At 33.5% G+C, this 22508-nt stretch overlaps 1 protein-coding gene across 2 annotated transcripts in view; it reads right to left on the reverse strand.

The window, feature by feature from the left end:
• Positions 1–904: 904 nt before the first annotated feature.
• LPAR1 (lysophosphatidic acid receptor 1) overlaps positions 905–22508 on the reverse strand; it is a 137476-nt gene continuing 115872 nt past the window's right edge. For both annotated transcript variants that reach the window (XM_051962602.1, XM_051962609.1), the window contains exon 4: positions 905–2947. In XM_051962602.1, the coding sequence (XP_051818562.1) occupies positions 2646–2947 (302 nt within the window). In that variant the 3' untranslated portion in view covers positions 905–2645. The remainder of the gene's footprint in view (positions 2948–22508) is intronic.

Here is a 22508-nt window from a genome sequence, read left to right on the forward strand (position 1 = left end):
CCCCTACTTTAAAAATTTTTTGTTTCTTTCCTTTAAACCCACTTCAAAGTTTATAACATCCCTGTTACAAAATTAGACCATTCAAGGAACTGGAAATTGAGTGGATGCCAATCAGTTGGGAAATGATTGAATAAGTTATGGTATATGAATGCAATAGAATATTATTGTTCTATAAGAAATAACGAGCAGTCTGATTTCAGAAAAGCCTGGCCAAATTTACATGAACTGATGCTAAGTGAAATGAGTAGACCCAAGAAAACATTGTATAAAGTAACAACAAAATTATATGATCAACTGTGATGGATTTGACTCTTTTCAACAATGAAATGATTCAAGGTAATTCTAAAAGACTTGGGATGGAAAGTGGCATTCACATAGAGAGAGAGAACTATGGAGACTGAATATGGATCCTTTGATCCATCATGTTTTCACTTTTTTGTTGTTGGTTGTTTGCTTTTTTTTCTTTCTCGTGGCTTTTTCCCTTTTGATATGATTTTTCTTGTGCATCATGATGAATATAGAAATATGTTTAGAAGAATACAACATGTTTAACCTATGTCAGATAGCTTGCTGTCTTGGGGAAGAGGGAAGAAGTAGAAAGAGAGAGAAAAATTTGAAACATAAGGCTTTGCAAAAGTGAATGATGAAAACTTTCTTTGCAAATATTTGAAAAATAAAATATTAATAACTTTTTTTTGTTTCTATCCTTTGAGCCCATTTCAAAGTTCACATATTAAGTTATTAGACCACTTAAAATAAAACTTCATTTTTACTCCTAATGCCTGTTTCAGGAAGGAATTCAAAAACAGTAGAGAAATTCAGGAGAGGTAGACTTTGAAAATTAACATAAACTATATTGGAAGGGTCTTAAAGAAAAACATCAATCAAGACCAACACCACAATATCATATACTTATTGAGAAAATTTTATTAGTGGCTTAGTATTTCATTTTCTTCCCTTAAAAATTAAACTGGCCCTCCTATTTCCCAATGTATTTACATGAGTGAAAATTCCAGGGCTCATCTTCTTCCTCATATTAACATATTTTATGATTATATGTCAATGTCAATCTCATTATTTTTTGCACTTCCTCTCTCCTGCTCTTAAGTCTCTGCACTTTTTATGCCCAGTGTTCCAATGTAAACTTTGTACTATGTACAAGTAAACAATTACTCTACATTTCTCTTGGTTACCTTTTTCCATTTCTCCAGACCATTCTTGTGATTATGTTCCTTCACATGTAATCTCCTGTGTCACACCAATACTTACTTACAGACTCTTAGACTACATAATATGAGAACATCTAACAACATGGAAGTATCTATTATGGGGGAAGCCTGGGGAGATGATGCATAATACAGCCACACGCCTATTCTCACTTTGCAGATATAAGTGCCCAAGCTATTTAATATGCAAGTCCTTTAAACATTACATTTCACTAATAAGAGGCTTCTTCATTGGGTAGTTTATGATACTTTTGATTTCTTTGTAATTAAAAAATATATATATATCAGGTTTTCAGCACAAAATACTGTTAGCTAAAGTAATAGATTTTAATTTCTTTTGTGGTAGTTGAATATTTCTACTTAGATTTGCACCAAAAAAAAAAAAAAAAAGCGTACCTCAATGTAACTCAAGTAATCAAGGAAAAAAAGAAGGGTAATTTAATAAGATATCAAAAATGCCACCCACTCAGTGCAAAAACAGAAAATTCCTTTTTACAAAGGTGAATCATGACATGACATTTCTCAATTTTTTAAAAAAAATCCCTTTGTAATGCACAGGTAATGAGAAAACAATTATCAGAAATACACTTAAGATAATATTGTGCTTCATTTTTCTTCCATGATTCTGTTCTCTTAGAGCACAAATCCCATTGCATATGTTACATACTTGGTACCACAAACAAGAAGTTAAATATCATGAAACTAGATTACTATTTATTTCATACTCTAAACAAATACTGGAATTAGCTCTAGACTGTAGAAGATTTTACAATGAGCATTTTTTCTTTTTTCATTAAAACAACTGCATAAATACATTACATGCATACTTTAAAAAAAAAAAAAGAAAGAATTGTAATTTACATTGTTTTCCTGTTTTCTGCAACAGGAAAAAGAAATACTGAAGTTATGGTAGTGTAGCAAAAAAAAAAAAATAAAAATAAAGACTATGATCTCTCTATGTATAAAATATCCATCAGAAATGTGCTGACAGGCATAAGCATGACATTTATTACATGCAATCTTTTCTTTTTAAAAAAAGGAAAGGGGGGGAGCCTAAGTTTCTACATGTAAATGAAATTAAACAGGCACAAACTTAATTAATCAGAACTGTTTTCAACTGGCACCAAAAACAAAGCAGTCTTTGAAAATCTAATCAATGTAGTTTAAAGAGACACCCTGTGATCTGGTTTGGAATTCCATTACAAGGAATCAGCTTTCTACTTTTAGCAGGGAGAGGAGAAAGAGGTTGAGTATTTTCACATATGCCAGTTTCCATACATGACCAGTCTTGTGCCTGAGTGAGTCTTCTAGAAACCAATACTGTAGTTGATTAGTGTTGAAAGACATCAGTTTATTATTCTCCCCTGGAACTCCCTCAACAGTCTATGTATGGCTGGTTCTTCATCTCCCATTTGATATCTACACAACAGAATGGTCATTGCTATGAACTCCTGCCAAGATGGTGTGGTTGAGTGAAGATGCTGAGCGATCTGAGCCATCAGTGGGGCCATTGGCATTCTCATTCCGCTGGCAGCAGAGTATCTGTCTGAAGGTGGCACTCATTTCTTTGTCACGGTAAGAGTAGATAATAGGATTCATGGCAGAATTGAACTCAGCAAGAAGAAGGAAAAATTTTTCATAGGCCAAGACATCACACTGAGGACAGCAGACATCTAGAAGTAATAAGACCAATCCAGGAGTCCAGCAGATTATAAAAGCACCTGGAGAGAAAGGGCAGAAAGAAAAAAAAAGATTTAATCATTTTTTATAAGTAAACATACAGGATGATTTCTCCAGCAAATGATTTCAATATGGAATCTTCATAAGACTCTGGTTATTTCATAATAAGAACTAAGGAACAGTAATAAGAAACTCAAAATTTATATAGCATTTGAATTATAAAACAATTTTCTCATGACAACATTGAGATAAATCATCACGTATTCTTTAATAGATAAGGAAAGATAAACTAAAAATTGAAATTGAAATGGTTTGCTGAGGTTTTTATAGTTAAAAGATTGGTGGGGCAGGAATCCATTTCTTTGATGTGGCAGGTGAAAGATTATTCAGACAATGTAGTTTAGGTAGTTGTTCAAATGTGTTTATTGGGAGTTATTTGGGTTGTCCTGGTTCAGGCACCGATATAACCCCTACATTGATTACCTAACATCAGTAACCTACAGTGAAGTCGTAAACACTTTACAAACATTCAGAACTTTGAGTCAAAATAACCTGAGGAAAAAGACCTAAAATATGTCTTTGTGACAAGGAAGATAGAAGTGCAAGGGAATCTTGTTTTTGAATGTAAGGAAAAACGCCCAGAAAAATATGATTATTAAATTAAAATCCTCCCTGGCTTGGAAGATCTCAAGAAGAAAAGTTGAATAGCAGTTTATTACTCTGGGAAAGTACTAAAGTTAGAAAGGAGACAGAAAACATATGTATTGGCCATTACTACAAACAAGTCCTTGAAAAGAAAGACAGGAAGGAGAATTCGTAGGAATGGGGTGCTACATGTTCTAGCACTGACCATCAATTACACAGAATACCTGATATAAAGAAGATAGAGCTCACTACCACCAGACAATTACTTATTGACCTCTCTGACAGACATGCAAGGAGCACAGGTTTTACTCTTCTTCCCATGGAGATAAAAGTGGTCTTACAAGAAAGATATTTTATAGCTAGAGTGATAGAATTATAATCTAAAGACTCAAGAAAAGCTGGATAAGTTACTCAACCACTCTGAGACCCAGTTTCTTAATAAGTAAAATTTAAAAGTTGGAGTAACTCTTTTAAAGTCCCTCCCAGCTCATAAATCCAAAAAACAAAAAAATCCATAACAAAAACCAAATCCATTTTGATTTCACTAATTTAGTACTTTGTTTTAAAATTCTGTAATTTAACTGGTATGAGCACTCCCTCCACTAAGATAAATACAATCTATTTATGAATTAGTTAAGGGTAAGTATAAGTTACTAAGCCGCTCATGCCATCTCCTCTCCTTAAAAAATCCTGGGGGCCAAAATTTCACTTTTTAAAAATTTATTTTTACAGCAGAGACTTTTTTTTTTGGCAAGATCTTGTATTCCAAATTTTTTCTCCTTTCACCCCCTTTCTTTCTCTCCAAGACAGCAAGCAATCTGATACAGGTTAGATATGGGCAATTCTTTTAAACATGTTTCTATATTTGTCATGAGAAGCTGAGAATTTTTTTGTTCTTTTTTTAAACTCCAAATTCTTTCCCCTACCCAATAAAAATCCAAGGAAAATGAAACTAATTTCAAACACATATAGATCATTCATAACAAATTTCTGCATTAGCCATGTTTGAAAACAAAAATCAAGAAAAAGAAATACATTTCAATTTGTATTCTGAGTTCATTAGTTCTCTATCTGAAGATGGATAGTCTGTTTCATCTCGAGTCCTTGGGAATGGTGGTGTTTTAACCAGAATTCTTAAGTCTTTCAAAGTTGAATATCTTTAGTATATATCTGTATCTGTATCTATAAATATATACTCACACATACATATATATGTATATATTTTGGTGAGGTAATTGGGGTTAAATGACTTGCCCAGGGTTACACAAAGAGGAATTATTAATTGCCTGAAGCTAGATTTGAATTTAGGTTCTCCTGACTCCAGGGCTAACCACTGTGCCATCTAGTTGCCCTATATCTTTACAATATTACTATTATTGTATAGATTATTCCCCTGGTCCTACTCATTTTATTTTATATAAGTTCAGATAAGTCTTCCCAGGTTTCTCTGAAACCATCCCCTTCATCATTTTTATAGCACAATAATATTCCATCACATTTATATGCCACAATTTGTTTAACAATTCTCTAATTGGTAGATATTCCTTCAGGTTTTTATTATTTTGTCACTGTGAAAAGAACTACTCTGTTTTTGTACAAATAGGTATTTTTCTGCTTTCTTTGAACTCCTTGGGATTTAGCCCTAATAGTGGTATTAAAGAGTCAAAAAATATGAATAATTTGTAAGCCTTTAGGGCATAGCTTCAATTTGCTTTTCAAAATTAGTTTAGAATTCCATCAATACTATATAAATTGTACTTTTTTTTCCCCCAGAACAGTGGAACAAACTTTTAAAGATGAGTCTCTGATTGAACCTGAGCTTGTCTCTGGAGAAGAAAGAAAAAAGGTAATCTGTTGCCACATTTGCTCCAAAGCTGTGAAAGGACTTGGTAGAGCCTGCCAGAGTGAAATTGTTAATTTATTTGGCCATCTTCCCTTTTCCACTTTCCTTCCAATTAGACAGAATTGGTAAGACTTTATTCGAAATTCAAATGAAATAGTATTTTAATTTAAGCATCAAAACCTCAAAGTCTCTCAAACTGAACTCATTCCTTATTCCTCATTATACCCTTTCATTCAACATTTTTACTTTCATTGATGCAACCTCAGAACAAGAGTTCTCAAACTTTTTGGGTGAAGGACTGTTTTATATTCCCCAAAACTAAGGATCTCTCAAAGGCCTTCTACTTATGGGGGTTATAGCTAAATCCTCTGTGTTGAGGGAAGGGAAGATAGAAAGCTTATGAAAATACTTTTGACTTCTTGGACATTCTAAAAGGACTTCTTAGGATCCCCAGAATGTACTTTGAAAATCACTGCTTTTGAATCTTTTTTTGTAAAGAAGATTCCTTGTTCCTCTAATTTGCATTCTATTTGTCCAGTAAAATCATTTCCCTACAGCTCAGCTACCTTTTTCCATTAAATTGTCACTGATATCACTAATTACCCCAATTTAGTTATATCTCAATCTTCAAATAAGTGTTTTGTGTAGATCCCTCCTTTTACTTTCTACTTGTATTATACTTATTTGTATTTTTGCCTCTCTCAATCCTCATGTTGATATGTATGATGCTAAGTGGCAAAGGCTGTATTGTTTTTGTCTCTACATTCCCAAACCTCAACATAGTGCCTCACATATCGTAAGCACCTTATTTAATTAAATTGAATTGCTGAATGAAATTCAAAGAATGCACCATTATATTCTAATCCCTATGTAAGGCCACTTACCAATAACTTCACCAACACAGATAATATAAGGGAGAATTCAAACCTATGCAAAGGCTCTGCTTCTGCTCTTGAATAGGAATGATACATAATTCCTGAATTTTTCAAATGAGAACCCATACAGGTACATGGAAGAAAGGATGAAATTGCTTTAGGAGAACATTTGCCTAACTTAGAGAATTTTTAAAAAATAAATCAATACAATTTAGTCTCCCAAAGCTTAGTCTTTGAAGATGATAGTTTTTTTTTTTAAGTTTTCAGAGGAGAAATTAAAAAAAAAAAAAAAAGTCGCATGACGTTCTCTTCAGAAAGTTCTTTGTTCTACACTAGGGATAGACAAACTAAATTAAGATATAATTGGGAAATGCTAAACAAAATAAATAAAAATACTAACTATATAACATTAATTTATGATTTTTCTAAGAAAAAAACCTGTGCTATCAGGTATCTGTTTCTACTTTAGTTTGACACCACTATTTTACAACATATTCTTCTATTCTACAACTATTTCTATTTACTGATTTAATTTTTTATCTGCAGCTTTCTTTGAGGATAGTCCAAGTTGATTCAATTTCAAATAAATAAACTACTTTCAAGTTTTTCCTTCCAAAGAGGTTTCCATTATCAGGAGTTAATTACTAAGAAGCTGTTTCCACCTCAAATGTTAACATTATAGAGCTTTCATTGAGTGTCTGTGAATAAAGCTGCATTTTACAGCAGGCCTGATAATTAAAACAGAAAACCAACCATAAAGGGGAGAAAGGAGATATCTCCTTGGGTGGCTGGGAATAAAGCATTAGTCAGAGAGAAGCATGGAAGAAAGTTATTCCCAGGGAAAACAACTGCTTAATTCTTGCTAATTCAAAGTGGCTCTGTTACTCAATTTACTTAGAAACTAACTAGACTGATACCCTTCATGAATTGGGTGTCTTTTAAAAAATTTCTTCACTTAAAGCCCTATTCATTGAAAATTCAGGGTCTACATAGATACATGAACATGAATGCCATAACCCTATTTTAGGTCAGAGATGAAATTTTTTTCATTAGAGAAAAGAAAACCTATACTATAGTTTAAACCATGCATTATTTCTTTAAAACAGAGCTTTTTAAACTTTTTCTATTCACAACCCCATTTGCTCAAGAAATATTTATGTGACTTTGGATACTTAGGTATACAAAATAGATATACAAATTAAACATTTACTGATAATAATTCATAATTTCACAACCCCTACATTCAGTTACAAGACCCCATAAGGGGTTATAGGAAGGGAGATCATGACCCACATCTTTAAACTCAAAACAATCAAAAAATTGTCTTTAATGATTGTACATGTTTAACCTATGTCAGATTGTTTGCTATCTTGGGGAGAAGGAAGGTAAGGAAGAGAAGGAAAAAATTTTGGAACATTAAATCTTACAAAAATGAATGTTGGAAATTACCTTTATGTGTATTTGAAAAAATAAAATACCATTAAGGAAAAAAATGATTTTAAGAAACATCTCTTTTAGGCAAAAATCAGGTTGTGACTAAAATCACATCTTCTAGAGGAAACCTTTTCCAAACCTTAATTCTAGAATCTTCTTAAATATTTCATGTTTATCTTTTACACAGCATATCTGTATATATGTGTATACACATACATCTATATCTCTACATATGTGTATATAGAGATGTAGATATGTATATTCAGATATAGGTATGTGTGTATATGAATATATTATTGTCTTCTCTATTACATTCCCTTGAAGGAAGAAACTTGTCTCATTTTGTACCCCTAGCACTTAGTATGGTGCCTGGTATATAATAAGCATTTAATAAATGCTTAATTACTGACAACATATTTGCTATTACCTTATAAACAAAACAAGGTGAAATTCAATGAACAATAGAAAATTCAAGTCTGAAATTGTACATGGAAGTCTTAAAAGTATACTAAAAGGCAACCAGAGAGGCTTAATATTATCACTGAAAGAAGGCTGCTCTTTGTGTCAAAAATACTTATGCTAAAATCCTCCCTTTATCACCTGCTAGTATGTGACCATGAGCAGTTTATTTAACCTCTCAGTGACCCAGGAAGCTATTTTATTGTATCAATTCCAGATTTATTGAGATCTGCAGTGGTAAAAGGAATTTCCATACCAGGAGAATTCACAAGCCCTACATCTTCTTCTGTGCCCAACTTCCAAAATACAAGTTTTCTTTGAACATTTCAAAACTAAAAGTCAAAAGCAAATTTCTCCCTCTATGTTTCACTTTATTAAGAAAATTCATAGCATAAGTATTCTTGTTATTGCTGAGTCTTTCCAGTTGTGTCTAACTATTCACAATCCCATTTGGAGTTTTCTTGACACATTGGTTAGCTATTTCCTTCTCTAGCTCCTTTTATAAATGAGAAAACTGAAGCAAATAAGTTAAGTGACTTGTCCAGGATCAAAGAGCTAGTGAATGTCTGAGGCCAAATTTGAATTTAGGAAGATGAATTCCTGACTCCACATCTGATACTATACTACCAAGATACCCCCCAGTATTAGCTTTGGTAAGCCATAGCTTTGTAGTAATACATAACAGCAAATTCATACATACACACACACACACACACACACACACAAAACCTGAAAATATTTGCTTTAAGAAATATTTAAAAATTATCACTGAGTCAACTTTATTTTCATTATTAATGCCTCACATTTGTATAGATTTTATAATTTTCAAAATGTTTTCTTATTCTATTTGATTTGATCCTTTCAACAATACTATGAGATGTTGTATTACTATTGTTTTGTTTGTACTGGTAAAGATCTGGAAACTAAGGATTCACCAATTGGGCAATAGTTGAACTAATTATACACTATATGAATGCAATGGAATACTATTATGCCATGGAAAAGTACAAAGAAGGAAACCTGAAAAAAATTGTATGAACTGATATAGATTCGAGTTAGCTGAACCAAAAGAACAATTCGAAGAAAAAAAAAAAACTTTGAAAGACTTGAGAACTTTGATCAATATAGTGATTAACCATAATTCCAAAGGATTATGATGAATGATAGAAAGAGAACCTTTGCAGTTGAAACATATTTGCAAAATGGTCTTTTAAAAAATAGAAACTACTTCTGAAATATTTGCGCAAAATGATACAAAGCTGTATTTGACTAAAGATACAAAATAAAATATACAGTTAATGTGAAAATTTATTTTGCCTCACTATACATAGATGTTACAAGGATGTGCTTTGTGTTTCTGTTCTTTTTTCAAGTCAGGATGGTAGGGGGAAGAATAGGAATAGAGTAAAAAAAAAGAAATTAAGTGTGGGTCCTTAAGTCAGCTATTGAAACAATGCACAGAAAAGAAAATAAATGGAAGACCAGAATTACAGACAACAAGCAAAACAACTTGGAAAAACAAACAATATAAAGAGAGCAACAGTTTCATGTATAATACTCTATTTCTGTTCAACTATGTTAATGAAAATGCCCATTTTATTTGTATTTGTCAAGTTCAGAGTATACATATATGTGTATATTATTCTAGTTGTCCCCAAAAATTGCTGAACGATTTCCTTTCAGTGATATAACTTTTGTAGAAAATGAAGTACAGTAATATAACCACAAAATCATCACTTTATAGGAGATGAGGAATAACAAATGTGAGGGAAACAAGGCATGGAAAGCGGAAGAGTGTGGGAAGCATTTTCACAGAGTGATGGTCCAAAGGTGTCCCTAATTCTCTACCCATTCAACTTCATTTGTTTTGTTGTATTGTAAAATTTGCCCTGGGTTCCAACACAATTACAGTAAGCTCTGCTAAGAAGAAAGAAGGATGTGAAATGAGGTCAAAAACTGTAGACTACATAAGAAGAAATCTGCTTCCAAATTAAAGTTAAACATTTTCTTTAGTGCAAGAGTGATAGTCTCACCATTTGGAGTCAAGTTCTCAATGTCACTCAGATGAATTATGCCAATCTGCTGTTTGTTTTTTTTTTTTTAATTACTTTACTCAAGTTAATACAGCAATCTTTACAGATGGAGTACAGGAGACTAAAGTAAGAAGCAAGTAGGAGACAGGGAGAGAGTGCTTTGAAAGGGCAGACCTCCTTGGCAACATCTGAACTGTTTGATGAAGAAAACAGAAAATATTTCCAATTCATCTGGTGAATCTGTGTTTTGCTTAAAAGCAAAAAGCAGACATCCCACAGATCTGAAAACAAGTTAGGTAGGGTAAATGGACTTAACATTACTGGCTTAGTGAACAAGTCAGACTTTATGTCTGGGTAAGCACATAGTTTAATTTTACACCATCTTTGCAATTTTCAAACCATTATCTTTGTTGCAAAAATTCACTTACAAAATGGCCTTTTTAAATGTAAATCACTTCTGAAATTTTTGTTCAAAAAAAGTCTGATATAAAGCTGTACTATGAAAATGATGATCCCATTTTTCAACTCCCAAAATGGGATGATTGAAAAAAAATTCATTTTCCAAAACCTCATTGAAAATGATGAGGTTTGAATCCCCTCAATTTCCTGTGGTAATGAGATTAGTGGCAATAAGACAGTTGTTAAAAATCCCCTTTTAATCGGCCTCAGGTTTAAAGTGAAAGAATTCACTTATTCCCGAATTATTAATTGCAAAATGAAAGTTCATCGTTGGATAGAAACCAGTTTGCTGACATCTATAGTGGCAGAGTCCTGTTAGGGAAATGGAATTTTGCTAAGAGAATACTTTCTCAGCAGGCAGAGTGCTAGCAGCTGAGCAAGCTACTTTAGGCCTTCTGCAAGGAATTGAGCTAAAGAAAATTTGTTATATAGGTATCTTGGTGGAGGTCTGGGACAACCTGAGCTGATCAGACCAAGATTTCTCAATTGAATGAGAATTTAGAATTTCAAAAAGATCAATGGGAGTTGATTTGTCCTTGAATAGTATTACTTCTTTCATCCTGGGAAGATGGGCCTTCTCTAGACTCCTTCGTGCCTAGAAGATCCTGATCTCTCAGATAAAAAAGGGGAGACAATAAAGGGAATCTTAAAGGGAACACAGCTTCAGTAAAGGGAGCAGTTTCCCTCTCTCTTCAAAACCACACTTTTTCCCTTAAAATGGAGGCTAGCTATTGAAATAACTATCAACACATAAAGAGGTAGGTTATTTCTTTAAAAAAAAAAAAAAAAAAAAAAAACAACTGTTGAGAAGAAAGGAGTAGGAGAGAGGGAGGGAGAAAAATTTATCACATGAAGTTTTGCAAAGGTGAATGTTGAAAACTACCTTTGCATGTATTTGGAAAAATAAAAAACTATTTTTAAAAAATTTCCATGCCCACAGCTGGCAATTAAATGAGAGTTATGTCTTAATGTAGTAATTAGTTAGTGCCCAATTAATTAATCAGTGCCCAATGTTTCTTTTGACTGCTCAACCATTTACAAAACTCAAATAAATTCATTACTTTGAACTACATTTTCCAGAATAATGCATAGGTATCTTAGACATTTCTATCTACGGGTACTGCTACTGACATCAGTCTTAGGATGAAAGGATCTTGGAATCTCATATTCAGATTTTCACCTAACAAAATAAAAACTCAGTAAGGGCAAGATTTCTTCACCTCTCCCTCCTGCCCTTCCCCCTTCCCCCTTATCTCTCAATTCAAAGTGAACACCTAATAGGTGCTTGTTGATTTCTTGCAAAGTCTTTATTGCTAGTATCAGTTGAAATACTTTCTTTAACGTATATAAACTAATGCTGAGTGAAGTGAGCAAAACTAGAACATTGTACACAGTAACAGCAGGATTATATGATGATCAATTGTAATACCTCTTCTCAGCAATGTGGTAATCCAAAATAATTCTAATAGTCTTGAGATGGAAAATGTCATTTACATCCAGAGAAAGAATTATGAACACTGAATCATAGCATCAAAGCATAGTATTTCTACCTTTTTTTTGTTTTTTTGTCTGATTTTTCTTTCTCAAAATGACCTATATGGAATTATACTTAAAAGGATTGTTGTATATGTATAATCTTTATCAGATTGTTTGCTGTTTTTGAGGAGGGAGGAATAAGTGAAGAAGGGACCCTGAAACTCAAACTCTTTGAAGGAGAAAATCTCCTTCAATTCTGCCTCAGTGAGAGACTGCCCCAGGGAATCAGATAAAGTGGTTTATCTAGGTGGGGTTGGTTTAATCCTGAACTAAAGAATTCCAACCTTATTGAATTAAAGAGACTCATTCAATTCTAATTCCAGCTTAAACTGAAATCTAGCTTGTAGATAAAAAGAGCCAACTTGGAATTCCACCCACTAGCCCAGCCTCCATGGAGCAGGCTTGGAATGTAGCCAAAGGCTTCCTTATAAAAACAGCAATTAAAAACTCATTTCTTTGCAGAGGACCTGACATGCCATGCTAGGCTATGCCATCCTATGCCAAGGAAACCTTTGCCTGCTGTAATAATATTCTCTTCCAGTGCTACCCTCTCTTTATCTTCCTTACCTAGTTCCCTAACGAGACTTTTATGCCTGTCAGGATTTCTCTACTAGAAACTTTACTTAGGCTGACTTCCCAATGCCAATAATAAACCACTTTTATCAGTCTAGCCTTTTGGGGTATGTAAATTTCTTTACAGAGAATCTCTGTATTGCCAGAAGGGGCTCCCCAAAACTCCCTATCCTTGCACTGAATCCCAAGGGGGAATAGGGGAGCCATTTGGTTCCCTGAACCCCAAATCTGACAGTAGACCTTATCATTTAACTTCCCGACTGCCAGAAATCCTAATCTCATTTTGGTTCCTTAAATCTAGACCTCATAATTTGGTTCCTTGACAAAAGGGAACCCCAAAACCTAAACCTCACTATATTGATCAAGGAGGGAGAAAAAAACTGGAACACAAAACCTTACAAAATGAATGTTGAAAATTATTTTCACATCTGTTTAGAAAAATAAAATACTATTGAGAAAAATTTTGTAAAAAGAAATCCTTTTTTACCCATTCTTATCTACCTTTCATAAATTGCCACAGATAAAATATATCTCATTTGGGGACCAACATTCTAATGATGATACTCTTCTCAGACAGTAGATTCAAAGAGCTTCCAATACTCCTGGTAAATCTAAGATTACTTGATTTCAACAGTGAGATGTGGAAACAGAACTTTTATAAAAGAATGCAGAGATACATTTTTATTTAATATTACTGAACAACAAAGCTTGGTACAATGGAAGGAAGATTACCTCAGAGACCTACAGCACTATTATATGGTTTGTTCATGTAACCTAAGCACTTCTGAGCATTAACATCTGCTGTCACTGTGGCAACCTTAGAAGTTCTGACTCTTCTTAGCCAATTTGAGTAAGAGAAGAAAAAGAGCATTCTAGACATACAAGACAAAGATGAAACTGAATTCTATGTCAGGAGTAATAATTTTCAAAGCCTTTGTCCTTTATCAGGAGAGTAGGTTAATTTTCCTCAGTAGAGGGAGTTACTAACTGGACATTATGTTGGGACAGAGGAGACATAAAGAATTGTACTTTAAGAATGGGTTTCAATGTGGTGTGAAAAAAAAATCTAGTTAGGTATAGTGATTTATAGTATCCACCCCTGCTTTGGGGATTGATTGGTTCAATTTGGGTTTTCTGAGTTGTAGGAAGGATAAATCCTGCAAAAATATGATGATTCCTCCAGAAATGAAATGCCATCAGGTTGATTGGTGGGGAATGGAGGGAGAGGGAAAGGAGAAGAGGGCAGAGCAGAAGAAGGAATAAGCATTTATTAAGCATTACTATAAATCAGGCACTATACTAGGCACTTTTTAAAGTATCTCATTTGATCCTCACAACTATTACTATGCCCATTATATAGTTGATGAAACTGAGGCAGATAGTGATTAAGTGACTTGCCCAGGGTCACTTAGCTAGTAAGTGCAAACTCAGATTTTCCTGACTCCAGGGCCAGCACTTTTCTCCACTATGCAACATGGCTGCCTATATAGAAAGTTGAACTAACCCAGGTCAGAGTAACAGAACAAGTTAAAGCTTCTGTCCAAATCAGTATTTTATCAGCATTTTTTTCAGTATTTTAATTGGGCTTCTGAGTGGCAATTACATTCACAGCTTATGAGAAACAGAGACACTCAGGTCCAAAATATAAACAAGCAAAAAGAAGTTTAAGTATAGCAATTTTAAAGGCTTATAATTGATTTTTAAAACTGGGAAATGTAGAGATAAGGAAAACTATAAAATCTGAAACAAATCCATTCCTGAAAACTATTAAAGATTAACAAAATGTTCTTCACTTACATACCTAAAGCAGTACCACTTTTTAAACTTGGCCCTTTCCTACAGTTTCATAAAACAACAAACAACAACAACAACAAAAAGAACTTAGTTTTACATTTGTCCCCACCCCTAAATTCATATAAACTAGATATTATATGAGTTGGGATAGAAAGCTTTTGAAAGACTGTGGTTTGCCACAGTTTCTACATGAAATCAGGCAGAGTTTGGTTTTGGCAATACTTCATGTTTCTTTCGATTTTTCAGACCCAAAAGTTACACCATTTAAATTATGATTGAAAGTAAAATGGGGATTATTAAAAAAATAAAATTTAAAACTTTGATTTCCAACTCAAACTACAAGATGTTAAAAGTTCTGGGTTAAAATTCTCACAAACATTCAAAGAAAGCTTTTCACTTTGGAGGTAATAAGTTTTGTTTGTTTTCAGGTTTAAAAATCAACAGCATTTCCTACCTCCCTAATTTTCAAGAACTAGTCCAAAAAGGCCATTTATGTAAATTAAATAGGGAATTTCAGCCAGGAATAATTTACTTAAAAACCTCTAAAAGGAAAAAAAAGAACAGAATGTGAGCTTCTATTATTCCATGCTTATTTTCCTAATAGGTATGAATCATTAACACGTAAGAAAGGATTATTTCCTTTCAAATGTATTCCAGTTCAAAGGGAGTAATCAGTTACAATATGTAGTAATAATAGCAAGAGCACAACAGTCAGTATTTACATTGTGCTTACTACTATGTACCAGATACTATGCTACATTTTGAGCATCAATAATCTTGAAAAAAAGTGTTACTGTTATCTTCATTTTACAGATGAGGAATCTGAGGCAGGAAGCATGACTTGTGTAAGATAACAGTCAATAAATGTCTGAGACTAGATTTGGACTCAGATTTTCCTGATGCCAGGCCTAACACTCTATTCAATGCACCTCTCTGTTCCCTTCATGCTTTTTACAAAGAGCATATTTACTAACAAATGCATGCAGAATGGTAGTCTCAAGCAATTTTGACTTCCATACTATCATTGCCCTTAAGTATGCTTATTCACATGTGAAAATTAAAATCTGCACTGCTGAATCAAGAGAATTGGAAAACCATAAGTGTTAAAATTAATGATAATAAATAATAGTTCAACTATTTAGCCTTTTCTATTATCCACTATCATAATCTCATTTTCCCAAGGGAAGGAGAGCCCTATCCATTCTTAGATTCTGCTCCTTGCCCTAAATACAGCTTAAAAAACAAAACAAAAAAGATCCCACCACCCCAGCTCTTTTTTATTCTCAATAAGACTTTGGACCATTCTAAGCTTTAGTCCACCAACACTATTCTTATGCTATGTGACATGCTTTTGGGTTTCTCCCTTGCTTCCATATTTAGCATATTTTAATAAAATATACGTAATGATATATCTTTTGTCTTCGTATCCCATTCCTTCCCACCCCATTACCAGGTTAAACCTTCTCTTGTAACAAAGAGAAAACACTAAACAAACACATCAGATATAGATACTTTGTTTAACAATGTATATATAACTATTTTGTCCTGAGATTTCCCATCTTTCTTGAGTTTGTTTTAGACAGAGGGAGAGGTCATCAATGTTAAATGATTCCAAGCCTGGAACTCTATTCACTAGCCACATAGCTGCCCAATACAATTCTTCAGTACTTATCTTTTTAATGTGTTCCTTCTCTGAACTTTCTGAAATTGTCTCTACCCATAGCCAGCCTGAAAGATAATGATTAGCCTTCTTTGAATCAGTTAAGTAATAGAGAGAAAGTACTGGACCTGGAATTAGGAAAACCTAATTTCAAATCTGATCTCGGATAAATATAGGACCACGGATACTTAAGACTCTGTCTGCTTCAGTTTCCTCAACTCTTAAGTAGGGATAATAATACCTACCTTCCAGAGTTGTGAAAATCAAATGAGATACCTCTACTGGTATATAGTAGGTGCTTAATAAATGCTTGTTTTGGAGCAGCTAGATGGCACAGTGGATAGAGCACTGGCCCTGAAGTCAGGAAGACCTGAGTTCAAATCTGGGCTCCAGCACTTGACACTTCCTAGCTGTATGACCCTGGGCAAATCACTTAACCCTAACTGCCTCAGCAAAAAAAAAAAAAAAAAAAAAAAAAAAAAAAAAAAAAAAAAAAAAAAAAAAAAAAAAAAAAAGAAAGAAAGAAAGAAAGAAATGCTTGTTTCTTTCTTTAAAATTTTTTATATTAATTATTTTGGTTATGTATACACATTTTTTAAAAAACATATTTCCTTATGAATCATGTTGGGAGAGAAAAATCAGAACAAAAAGGAAAAACCAGAAGACAGGGAAAAAAAGCAGAAGAAAAAGAAAAAAATAAACACAGCCTTTGTTGATTTACATTCAGTCTCCATGGTTCATTCTGGGTGCAGATGGCATTTTCCATCCAAAGTTTATTGATATTGCCTTGTATTGCTGAACTGCTGAGAAGAACCGTTGTCAGTCATAGTTGATCATTCTACAATCTTGCTGTTGGTGAAAGGTACAATGTATTTCTGGGTCTATTTGTTTTACTCAGCATCAGTTCGTATAAATCTTTCCAGACTTTCTAAAATCATACTGCTCATCATTTTTATAGAACAATGACATTCCATTATTTTCATACATCATAACTTATTCAGCCATTCCCCAATTGATGGGTGTCTATTCAGTTTTCAATTCTTTACCACCTCTAAAAAAGCAAACATTTCTGCATGTGTGGATTGCTTGTTTCTTTCTATCATAAATTTTAAGATGGAATATTCACATCTTTCCATGATTTCCATCATTTCTACCTTAACTAATTCCTTCTTGAGGAGTGAGGGGAAAAGGCAGTGTGAAGGAAGGGTATTAATTAGACCAGAAAAGTTCTTTTTGCTTCTTCTTTAGTGAAGCAGCATGATAGACTTGCCATCAGGAAGACCTATGTTCAAATCCCATTTCTGACACCTGCTACCTTTGTGATAATAACAATAACAATAATATTTACATAGCTTATTATGTGCCAGGTACTGTGGTAAACACTTCATCATTATTTTCTCATTTGGACTTCACAAAAATAGTGGCAGTTACATACTATTTCTATCCCCATTTTAAAGATAATAGTGATGCTGATGATAATAATTACTAGAATTTATAAAGTATCTACTATGTGCCAGGCACTATGCTAACTACTTTACAGATATTATCTCATTTGATCCAACAACTGCGCAAAGCAGGCATTTCTCTTTTACAGATTAGGAAACTGAAATAAATAAAGGTATAGTGATTTGCCCAGGGTCACATAGCTGTTATCAATGAGTCTTTCCAATTCCGTGCATTGTGGCTTATCTATGGGCAAGCCCTTTGACATGTCTGAGCTTCAGTTTCCTGATCTATACAAAGGGATAATAATTCTTGTATTGCCTATTTAAAGCAGTTATTCTATAGTTGAAAAGCAAACATTTAGAAAGAGCCTTACAAATTTTGAAGTTATATAAATGTTATAATTATTACCAAAAGGTAATAATTATAATTTACTAAAAGGTAAAGATGGAATTATCATTCTATTACCATAAAATAGTTTTAGCAGTAATTCAACTAACCTTGTCATTACTACATCATATTATGCCTCCATACCAGAATGCTATCATTTTTAGATTTTAAGCTGTGATTTAGAAAATTGAAACGCCATTCTCAAATATCATTTCCTTAACTGCTGTTTACATCCCTTGCCTTTCTCTCTAAAAGCCAAGAAATAAATTGTACTCCCTTTCTAAAATGAAGGGAACAGCGCTGGCCTCTTACTATTAAAACATATGCTTTGAGTTATGTTGTCAATAATAATGATCACTTGTACTAATCCATTGGTACTCTCTCTCACTTGGTCCACTTACAACCAACCACACATTTTTACTAGAGAACTACTGTAGGGGTCAATGGGGGTTCTGTCTTAGACTGTAGAACAGGCCATGAAATGTATCCAAGAATGAGCTCATGCACACATACTTTACAACAGACCAAGAGAAATGATGGAACATAATATGGGGGGGAAAAAAAGAAATCTGAGAGGATTACAGATTTAAGAGCAGAAAGGAACTTTCAAAGCTACCTAGAATTAAGCCTTTTACAGATGAGGACTGATAAATATATCAAATCACTTTCCTAAAGTCAAACAGCTAACATGTAGCAAAACTAGAATCAATCCTAGTTCCCTCTAACTCTAAATCCATTTTTAGGCTTTCTACTGTCTCTCTGGATTATTATGCCTTTAGTCTTAATTTTTAAATGACTCAGTCAACTAACTAATAAAATTTATTATTGAAACTATACCTGCACAGCCAACATTGTAAGAATTACAATAGGATATTTATATTCATTTCTATTTGTTAGATCTTCAAGGTATTCTCCTGTAAGTCTGTTCTTCATAAAAAGGAATTTGTTATACCTACAGTGGCTAAATGTTATTTGATTGCTAAAAGTGATGTTTGAATTACAAATATATATCCACATAAAATGCAAATGAGTTTTTTTGTCTTAAAAAAAAAAAGAAAAAATCTTAAGCTTAGAGACTATATTCCAATATCTTCATTTATAAAGGAAGAATCAGAAGCTTTCAGATGTTGACACTCGGGGTCATATAGTTTTTAAGTGTCTAAGGAAAGATTTGAACACGGAACTATCTGGCTTCAGGTCCAGCACTCTATTCATGAAACCACATTGCAATATTGATGGTAAAAGCTCTAAGCTGCTTTCTAAGTCAGAAAGTGATAATATATTTATTATATGACTGAGAGTCATGTGTTGTTACCAAGGCAATTTGAATAATATTTATTCCCATAAAGAGATAAATGGCATTCCTTCTAGGGTCCAGCCCTAACCAAAAGCTCAACATAAACAGCAAGTTTTGATATTTATCTCCTTGCAATTGGATACACAACAGAATTAATTCTTCAAAAGACTAGTAAGATCACCAAAAGTCATATGAACCTAAATCAGAATAAAAATCTGGCAAAATCATCATTATGAAATATTGCTGATGACAGAATCTTGCCAAATTAGCACTTTGTAATTAATGTGTGATTGACATGGATCAAAAGAATACTGTTATTTAGTAGACAAGCAGAAAAAGAAGGGGATGGGGGGAAGATGGGGTGCTAATTCCTAATCTCTAATTTTGCCATCAAAAAGAAGAAAAAAAGTGATTCTCTCCCCCCAAAAAGTATGAAAATTTGAGGAATCATGTTTGTCTCAAAATATATAGATTTTTGAAATTTTAAATTAAATTAAATTTTATTATATTTTTAAAATTTTAAATTAATGGGTACAAAATTGATTATCTATAAAACTTCATGAATTATGCTCAACAACTATTCTGCAAAACTGGCTGTCTTTCCCATCACTCCCAAATGTCCTGGATTGACCTAGATTTGTGAAGGATTAAAGCAGATTCCTGGCAGTGTGGGAGGTATTAATCTAGGAATACTCTTAACCACATCTATGAAGCCATATCATAGATTCTAAAAACCAACAACCCCAGACTTATTACATTTTTAAAATTTAACAATTTATGTATATAAGACTTTATAGTTTCCAAAATGGTTTGTATTTATAATATCTAATGTATAACCTTCTAAGAGAAATTATATTATATCTTTTCACTTTTTTTCAGAGAGGAACTTGGATAGAATGAGAGTCAGTGACCAACTGGTGAAAGGAATTTTTATCAGAATGCTCTTTTGGATTCCAGATCTCATTCCCCATACTTCATTTATTGTATCCTATCCATCATAGCAAGTCTAGCTTTCTTTTTTGCTTGTCGTTTAGCTCTTTTTCATTCATGTCTGGTTCTTTATAATTCCAAATGGAGTTTTCTAGGTAAAATACTGGTGCTTTGCCATTTCCTTCTCCAGATCATGGGTCACATAGCTGGCTTGCTTTTACTATGTCTCTATGAAGGCCAAAGGCAGAGAGCTCTAAGATTAAATACAAGATGGCAAAATGTCTTAGAAGAAATGCTTGCTTTGAACTCTGACAGGCTCGGTAATCTAACCATCAAAAATGGGCTACTTTATTCTATACTGTTAATCTGATTTATCCTCACACAAACAATTAATAAAGAATAAAATGGGACCTGATGAGAGGTGTAAGTTTCTTTTAAATTATTTAAATTCTGTTTGCTTCAGTGGGTCATTATTTATAATCAGATCTTGCTACTATTGTTATCTCTGTGACTTTGAGGTAGTCATCTACACTTTTGGGGTCTCAAAGGATCAAAAATTTAGAGCTAGAAAGTTCAACACCATGATTTTATAGATGAGGCACCAATAAGTTAAGTGACTATACCTAACGATCACAGAGATAGCAAGCACCCAAGGCAGAATTAGAATCCATGCCTTTCTGACTCAATTTCAATACTCACTTCACACATACTCCCAAGACATCTTACTGTTCACCGGCTAGAGTTCTTTCTTAAGAACCAGGCCTTAAAAACAAAACCAATCTGATTCTAATAAACCAAAACCAAGCCCCATTTGGTCATTGTTTGGATTGACTAAAATTGAATGTAAATAGCAATCATTTCTGCTTTGGCTAGAAATCCTGGGGGTCTTCTCTTACCAGCTTTATTTACTTACATATTTATTTGTTTATTTAGCCTTTTTTAGGAGGAGAAAGAGGAGATTCTTTGCCTCAATTGCTACCTAGCCTTATTTACCAAACCTGTATGGCAGCAGTCAAACTTAGACTTGTTAAAGACCTTTGCTTAAAAAGGCCAACCTCTCCCATTTCAACCAAAATCATCTCTAGTCCTCTTGATCTATAACTTGCCACTGAACCCAGATGGTTCTGAAGGGGAAAATGAGGCAGGTGACTTTGCACAGCCCTCCCTCACTTAATTCCAATTTATTTGCACATAATAATATCACCTCTCTGATGTCACAGTGCCTTTGGAGAATGAAGGACAAAAACTACTACTATACCATAGAGCTCTTATACATACTCTTATATGTAAAACAAAGGAATTGAATCGACAATCTTCCTGCTCTGAAATGTTTTTATATATGTGAAGCTAGATTTTGTGTGATGGGTTAGCAACAAAAAATCTTTCTTCTGACCTCCCTGTGTCATTCCATGTCCCCCAACTTCCCAAGGGAAGCAGTGCCTATGCAAGCATACTATTTTACATATATAGTCAAATACAATGACATAGTAAGAAATAATATAGAAGAGAGCAATAGATTTTCTTAATATCACACTTTGGGAAAGTTTTGGCAGGTGGGAGAGTTAACAGTGGATCATTCATATTACCACAAGATACATGAAGCTCCCTTCTCCCCCTCCAAAAAAATGAGGGCACTGGTCATACTGGTAGTCATTTAAAAATTTTTATTTTATGAGATGATTGAGGCCAGTTCCAATGATCTTGTGATGAAGAAAGCCATTTATCCCCAGAGAGAGGACTGTGGGAACTGAGTGTAGATCACAACATAGCATTTTCTCTCTTTTTGTTGCTGTTTGCTTACATTTTGTTTTCTTTCTCATTCTTCTCCTTTTTGATCAGATTTTTCTTGTGCAGCAAGATAATTGTATAAATATGTATGCCTAAATTGGACTCACATATATTTTTTACCATGTTTAAACATATATTGGATTATTTGCCATCTAGGGGAGGGGGTGGGGAGAAGGAGGGGAAAATTTGGAATACAAGATTTTACAGGAATCAATGTTGAAAAATTATCCATGCAAGGGCCTCTAGGTGACACAGTGGATACAGCATTTGACCTGAGTTCAAATCTGATTTAATACTTTCCTAATTGTATGCCGCTGGGCAAGTGACTTAACCCCAATTGTCTCAGGGGGAAAAATCCATGCATATGTTTTGAAAATAAAAAGCTTTAATAAAAAAATTATTTTAAATTTATTATATCAGCCACCCCCCTGATAAAACTCTTG

This window comes from Antechinus flavipes, chromosome 1 (assembly GCF_016432865.1).
Source record: "Antechinus flavipes isolate AdamAnt ecotype Samford, QLD, Australia chromosome 1, AdamAnt_v2, whole genome shotgun sequence".
In the NCBI taxonomy this organism is placed as follows: domain Eukaryota; kingdom Metazoa; phylum Chordata; class Mammalia; order Dasyuromorphia; family Dasyuridae; genus Antechinus; species Antechinus flavipes.